General features: G+C 43.4%; 1 protein-coding gene across 2 annotated transcripts in view; it reads right to left on the bottom strand.

Moving 5' to 3' along the window:
- CCT8 (chaperonin containing TCP1 subunit 8) overlaps positions 1-173 on the bottom strand; it is a 16,718-nt gene extending 16,545 nt beyond the window's left edge. The window contains exon 1 of one of the 2 annotated variants that reach the window (XM_019524254.1): positions 19-173. In XM_019524254.1, coding sequence (XP_019379799.1) covers positions 19-78 — 60 coding nt within the window. In that variant the 5' untranslated portion in view covers positions 79-173. The remainder of the gene's footprint in view (positions 1-18) is intronic. The other variant, XM_019524255.1, reaches the window with a different exon arrangement.
- Between the last annotated feature and the right edge of the window lie 7,638 nt (positions 174-7,811).

The raw sequence follows: 7,811 nt of genomic DNA, 5'->3' as shown, positions 1-7,811 counted from the left end.
CCAGCGCCCCGCCCCCACCTTCGCGCCCTCCTTCAGCATCTGGGCGAAGCCCGGGGCCTTGGGCACGTGCAGCGCCATGACGGGAAGCGGGATGGGTCTGGAACCGCGACAGAACCGCTCGCCAGCCGCCGCCCTGGGACCGAACGCCGCGTGGGGTATGCGCGCGCAGCTCCCGGCCCGAACCCCACGCGCATGCGCGGCGGGCCCCTGGCCAGGGACAAACGAGCGCACCCAGAGCGCATCGATGGGCCTTGGGGCAGTGAGTCGAGCGTTGCGCTGCGGCTTGGCCACGTGGTGCGGAGGTAAAGGCCGGCGCTTCTCTGCGGGGAGGGGACTCGAGAGCTCGGCATGCCCCGGCCTCTCACAGTGGCGGGAGGAGTAGCGAGACAGGCCAGCTGCAGTAGGCCCCTCTGCCTCTGGCTTGCATTGGGATTCTGTTGGGAGCGGTGTTGCCTCGCTCGTGTATAGTAATTACCATATTTGTACCAGAGGGGTTCAAAATGTACAATCATGTTTGAGGCAGATAATTGATGCAGTACATGCAAAACCCAAATCACTCAGAAAGTCTATTTTTTTTTTTATGGACATTTTTTCATGTCCCCCAAGTCAAAACAGCAAATCAATTCCAAATCCATGAGTCATTCAAGAAGCTTATGCGGCCCTGCTACAGGCAAATGTCCTCCACCCCTTCCTGGGGCATCAGATGCTTCCAAATCTACTGGCAGGCATCCTACATCCAGGCCCAAGCCATATGGCTGCAGGAGCAGGCTTAGGGAGGAGTCCTTAATTTCCATAAAGTGTAGCTGAGATCATATCAAGTGATCAGAACTCAATCCTTGCAAAGACCATCTTGACTGAGCAGGCAGAACTCAATCGTTCCAAACACCATGTGTGATGCTAGAAATGGTGAGCATCCTCCATCCCAGCTGCTGACCCTGGTACTTAAGATATCTGCAAATCCATTGGCAGGCATCCTACCTGCAGACCCAAGGCCACAGATCTTGGGATTCGGATGCCCCCACTTGATCTTAGCCCACAAGAGGCTGCGACCTAACTTTGAGGTTTACTATCAACACTTTCTTACAGCTGCTTGCCTCAAGATAAAGAAATGCTTCAACTTTGATTCAGTTCTCACTCACTCACTAACAAGTTATAGTGAGCAATATAAAGTAAATAAGAAGAAAACTTATTTGCGTGTTCATTCACATATTTTTTTCAGTGTACGATAGTTTTTCGACAGTAGGATAATTTTGAGCTTCCAATACAATTATTTCATATTTAAGACCTGGCAATGCTGATTAGGCAGGAGCGCTTCCTGGGCCAGCCAGAGCTGCTGTGTTTAACAGGGCAGCGCCTGGCTCCTGAAGGTTGCCTCCTGCTCTGCCCCTGTCTGCTTCCTCTCCTCATGCTGCAGGGTTCTGGTCTCCAGAGCATGCCCCATTCCACAGAAAGACTACAGCTGCTCTGTAAGAGTTATTCAAGCACCAGGGCCTGCAGGCAGGGCCGCATAGCTCCTCTGAAGGGTGATTAGAAAGAAGATGGAGATGGGATTTTGTCTGTGGCCCAAAGGACAGGCCTAGGAGTAATGGGAATTTAGGTTTGAGATTAAGAGGGTCTTCCTGACTTTGCAGGTGCCCAGGCATTGGAACAATCTACTTTCTTGGAAGTTTTCAAGAACAGGGTTAGAAAGGCTGGGATGGTTTGGTCAGAGATGCTTCTGCCTTGAGGAAGGGGCTGGATTAGACCTTATGCCATCCCTTCCAGCCTAACTTTCCTATGCTCCCCACAGTAGGACCTGCTCCCTAAAGCAATGTTTCTCAAGCCATGAGTCATGACCCAAAAGTGGGTCACAAAAATATATGAAAGGGATGCAAACAAACTTTAAAAGTGGATTGTCCTTTAAAGAAGAAAAATGTGGGAAACTGTGGTTTTTTTCCTTTGCAGGCTGGCAGAGTTCCAGCCTGCAAGGGGCTGCTTGGGGCCTCCCCATGCCCGCCACACCCACCCCTGTCCCACAAACAGGGGTGGGGGGTGGGGCAGGGGACATCAGGAATGTAGGGCACTGGGTCAGGACTGGACATTGATGTTACAAATGGGTCCTGGTACAAAAAACGTTGAGAACCACGTCCCTAGAGGGCCTAGAAAGTAACTGGAATGCTCCTTTCCTACCTGATGACCCCTCACTAATTGAGGCAACTGAACTGGATTATAAAATCTCCTGCACAGCTTACCCTAAATGTGTGCTAAAGGCACCTCAAATGAAAATGCATCTCAAATGGCACCTCAGACAAAAGTAGTCATTAGCTGAGGTGTTGTTAAGCCACCACAAGTACTTTCCAAGCCTTTCAAAGATACGCCACTGCAGCAGAGATTAATCTTTGATTCATTTTGCCCAGGGTATCTGTATGAATGCTTTGGGGGAAAAAACATGTGTGCCCTCCAGTTACAGTGTATTTCACCAGAGCAGGGAAATAACATAAAATAAAACTGTCCAAATCCTGTTTATCCAAAACAGATAAAGCTGCTCCATTAATCGCACATGATCTGCCTCTTTCTGTAAAGAGAGAATGGTACAAAAGGATGTACTGAGGAAAGTTTTACTCACTACCTAAGTAGCCCCCCAGCCTAGAGGAGATGCCAGTAGCATCACCCAGTGCTGCACGCTCCTTCTGCCAATGAGTGTGTATAATAAGGTGCTCTATATCATGATCATGTTCTAGAATTAAATTATATTTTCAATAACATGCACTTGTGGGCCAATCTATGATTTTGAAAAGACAGAAGAGGATAGATAGTGAGATGCATCATCACATATGTAGAACAGGCTTCCAAGGGAGGTGGTGCTCTCCCCTGCCTTGCGGGTCTTTAAAAGAAAGCTGGATAGGCATCTGGCTGGGGTTCATGTGACCCCAGCACTCTTTCCTGCCCAGGGCAAGGGGTTGGACTCGAAGATCTGCTGAGGTCCCTTCCAACCCTAGCATCTATAAATCTATATGAAACCACATATATTTTTCTCCAATTAAGAATAAACTAGAAGTTTAACTAATATGCCAGGGGCCTAGGGCTGTATTACTCAGTTTCAGATTGGAGCAAAAAAACAAATATAACTTCATGCAATGAGTTAAAAACAATTGGCAGGGCTGTGAAGTAGGAGCTTTATCGCCAGGAGCAGCTAACAGACAGCAGAATTGCAGAAGAAAGGGTAGCTTAATTGGTGGAACATCAAGACCATTAAAAGGAACAGAGGGTCATTAAAACACCTGTGAAATGAAGAGTGCAGAAGAGGTCAGATAGATTACAATGAACCATGAGGTCAATTGACTCCCGCAGCACTGCCTGACAAGAAATGCTGCTGCCACTGCCAGGTGGTTGGTTTTAAACTTTGGTTGGAGTAGGAATCAAAGAGTGGTGCAGAAGTGCACCAGCACTCCCCCACCCCCACCCCAGATCCACCACTGCACAGATCCCATCCCACCCCCCCAGGCTCTGTGGCATCTTTGCACAGGGCACCAGAATAGCTAGCAAGGCTTCAGTAAGGTTATATGCACCATTACCATGGTATATAAGTAAATTCCATTTTCAGTTCTCCCAAGAGTTTTATTTCATCGTTTGTCTATTTTATCATTAAGCAGTAGAGAGGGAGGGAAGGCACATTTTATATTAAAAATTATCTGTTTCAAGCAAAATACAAACATTTAAAATGATCATGTTTCAGCAAAGTTGCGCACAGAGAGGATTTGTTAGTCCAGAATTGTCTATGGTGGGTTTAGGAGGCTGCTACTGATTCTAACCCTAACTCGATAGCCCTCTGCTCACTTACGCTGGCTCATGCTAAATTACTGGCAGTAACATGCATGAGTAATTTTAGTGACTTCAATGTAATTACAAATACCGGTTTTATGTCAAGAAAATTTGCATCAATACAGTATAGCTAAATGAATTCAGTAGTGTTAACACATCCCTAACAAGCACTGGACCGATGCAAAGCAAGACATGAGCCAGTGTAGTTTAATTCTGTGGCCAAATTCAGCATGCATTGTATGAAAGAAATATGATTAATGTTTTATAAGCTAAACCAGTTAGGACTCAAAGTTCCTTAACATACGTAAGTAGGGACCTACTTAACTTGCAGCAAGACAAAGCCCTTTTTATGGCTTAATCACAGCATGACGAGCCCATTTTGCAGGCATTTTGTGGTGGCCCCACCCCTTGGATCCAGTTGGGGGAGAGGTCCTATCCCTCAGCCCTGACTGGCAGAGAAGCCCAGGGGGCATGGCAGGGAGAAGGAACAGCTGCCATCTTGTCTGCTGTCCCCTTTGTGCTACTATGCCAGCCAATGCCTTCCCCTCCCAGGCAGGCCCATCTGGGAGGGAAAGACTGAATAAAAAGTTATTTTAATTAAGATTTTTTTTCATGGATTTCGTGGGCAACTCCACAAAATGATGATTTAGGTAGGTCCCTGTGCATAAGGCCACAATACATGTTGCACAATCTTGTCTTCTGTTAGCAGAAGGAACTAATTTAGAGCCTTACAGTAAACTTCCCCTAAATTGTACCACTTTCCTCTGTTTCCCAGTTTCTTTTAAGAGTAATTCCTGATTCCCCTATATAAGTATTTTGGTATTTGCAATGCACTTCCATTTCCTTTTATTAAATGCACATGGATTAACTCCAGTAATACTTAGGTGTTTTGGTGCTGTAGTTAGCACCTAAAATTGTGAACGCTAAATTCTAGTCCCATTTCTAATTCATTTTTCATTGATTGATTGATTGATTGATTGATTGTCTGATTGATTGATTGATTGGCATTCAATTACTAAGGACCATTTTGAAGGGACCAGTCTCCCTTCATTGTGCCTGCAATGCTACATACGTCTTTTATTCAATAGGCATAAAAGAAGTCCTGTTTAAAACAAGTAAATAGGTTTTTCTTTTAATACGCATTTTCACATGAGCAACCTCAAGAGGGTGCACTTAGCTTAATTTTATGCCTTTCACAATTTAACATATATTTTTGCAATACTATTAACACAGTAAGAATAGAGTACAAAGCTAAACTGTCAACCAAGCACCCTTTTAATTAATATTAAAAATATATATATGTAGACTTCTGTTTCTATAAGTATAGAAATCAGAGATAGGGAAATTAGCCCACTGCAAGTGTCTGTTCTATTTTATAGCCAGGGACTCAGGCATTTCTTAAGATGAAACAGGAAGAAATCCATGCTTATCTATTCAATGCAAAGGGACTACTGCTGTGCTTACCCCTGTGTACATTCTTATGCATATTTTGGCTCTAGAATATAAAGCTACATTCACATCTGTAGCACTGTTCTTCTCATGTCTCTACACCACATTTGACCACTTTGCTACACATTCTTGTGTATATTTATTGTACTTTGCAAGGCCTTTCATTGTACATGTGCCTTCAAGCAGCGGGCATTGCAGCAGGTGTTGCATAGCGTGAGGCTCTGTACCTCTGTCACAGGTGGTTGAACCAATGGTATAGCCCTACTTCATTAGTTCCTTGGAGCATCTGACTCCAGTATGTGGTGGTTAAGACATTGCCACCTTTGCCATAGTTCATCAGCCCCTGGTGGTAAGGACTTGCTTCCTGGAATGTCCATTTTTCTGCTGTCAGGTATTTTCTTCAGCCTTTCATTCTGCATCTGTAGACATGTCTCTTTGGTTGTGGCAGAAAGAGGCTGGGTGCTGGTGAGGAAGCTCCTGCATGACTACAGATGTTTGCGTGCTGCAGGATGGTTGTACAGCAGGTATCTCACATACTTGTCTTTTTATCAGCTATTAGATAAAAGCATCAAAAAATCCCGCTGAAGTGTCTAAATAATTTCCAGGGCAAGTTTTAAACTCTTACATGGGGAATTAAACAAAAGATTTTTGCCTGGTAGTAAGGGAGCATTCACCTTATAATCACAAGCCCTGTTCACAAGGTGACTTTCCCTTATTAAATCTTCAGTAATTAAAATGCCATTATTTAATGAGTCTCTCAAATGATTATGCATACTATGTGTAATTTGTGGAGTTCTAGAATTTGACTGAGCATGGAAGTCAAATCACATAAGCCACCGGTACCCATCATGGTAGCGACTTTAGGTCAATGCTGACACAAATAACATTTGAATCAGCGTTTTAGGGGTGAAAAGCCTTGTATCTCCCCATAACACCTTGAACTGTCTGATTCATCCCAATTTAGATGTCTTACTAACTTCTGGCTTTATTTGGAGAAGTACAATTACCAAATGTTTGTTTTCATGTACAATACTGCAGTAAATAAGATGGGCGGTCTTTTAGAATATTAGTCAGATACTTCCAATGAAGTTTTTGCAAACTACAATTTTTTTAAAAACCCAAAGACTTTAAAAAGCTTGAACACTGCTATGAAAATCATATAAAATATTAATAAAAAGGCCTCTGTTCTGATATAATCAAAAATAGACATTACAAACTTGTCTGGGGTTGGATGTGTAATCATGACTTTGATTTGGCCTTGATCTTTATTTAGCTGCTCAGCTACTCATTTTATATGCTGCAGGGGCATTGGCCGTACTAGAGGACAAGCCAAAGGTCAGAGAGTTGGCTGTTGGCAGTTGGCTGCCCTTTTGCTGGCCAAAATCTATTACTGTGCCAGTGGAAATCCCCAGTTCATCTGCAGACACATGCTTTATCATATTCTACGATGGTACAATTTTAACAAGAGCTTGCAAATCACACAGAAAGGACAGTATGTTAAATAGTAGCTGAATTTCCAGTTGCTGGTACGTATTGGGACTCTCTGCACTTGAAAAATAGATTTTTTTTAAGTCTTTAAATGCCAAATACAAAATTTAGCTAGGAGACTTCCAGTTTAACAATGAAAGCTTTCAGTGGCAACTTACCAAGAGCCTGAGGGCAATCCCTAGTTTGCTTAATGCAGTTGCCCCTACCTAAAACAGAGATGTAACAGCCAGGCTGAGTATGAAGTGAAAACTATAATCCCTAGTAGTAGTAATATTCACACTAAAGCGGTTCCTAGAACACTCAACCAAGTTCAGGACCTATTATGCTGGAGTTTTCTTATGCATACAGTATGAGACAGTTCTGGCCTGAAAGCGGCTATGCTAAATAGACAAAAGAAACAAAAGATAGGATGGAAAACAGGTGCACTGAAAGAAAACAGCTCTGTATGTTTCATTTTTATATTACAGATCATGGTAGCTACAAGCCATGGTTTCATTCTACAATTCTCAACATAGTCTCTTCACAGAAAACAAAATGTTTAATGAATTTTTTCCAATTTTCTGGCATTAGAAGACAGGAAACTTGACAGGAAGGAAATGACAATTTTTTCCAGGTTTTTCAAAGAGAAAAAGTTCCAGAATCGAGAATCGGATGAGCCTAGAAAATAGCCAGAGAACAGTCACAACAGGTGTGTTTACTGGTGGAGGAAAAATTAATGTAGAAGCTGAATATTCCAGACTGCTGTTTTAACTCTCTGAAGACAGGAAAGTGTTGGTGGGATGTGTACACTGATAGAGTCAAAACTGTAAAAATATTTTAGTCAGGTTTAGAACTGAAGAGCTGAAACAGGACCACAAACTGGGAACAAATGACAAGGGCTCTTTCAGGGAGTTGCCCTCTACTATACTCAAGAAGTCTGAAATAAAAATCATTGCAATCCTTGTGCTTCTGAAGACAAGCTGCTACTCCTGAATGAATTGCTCTTGATGCTGATGCTGCTGAAGAGCAGGACTGGAGTAGAGGTATGGGACTCAGAGACAAGACAACAGTTCCTGGTGGTGGGCACCTGGGAT

The sequence above is a fragment of the Gavialis gangeticus genome, unplaced genomic scaffold (assembly GCF_001723915.1).
Source record: "Gavialis gangeticus isolate Ggan-Ray unplaced genomic scaffold, GavGan_comp1, whole genome shotgun sequence".
NCBI classification, from domain to species: Eukaryota; Metazoa; Chordata; order Crocodylia; family Gavialidae; genus Gavialis; species Gavialis gangeticus.
Note: the sequence above shows the minus strand (reverse complement) of the source record. Positions and strands in the feature narration are given on the sequence as shown.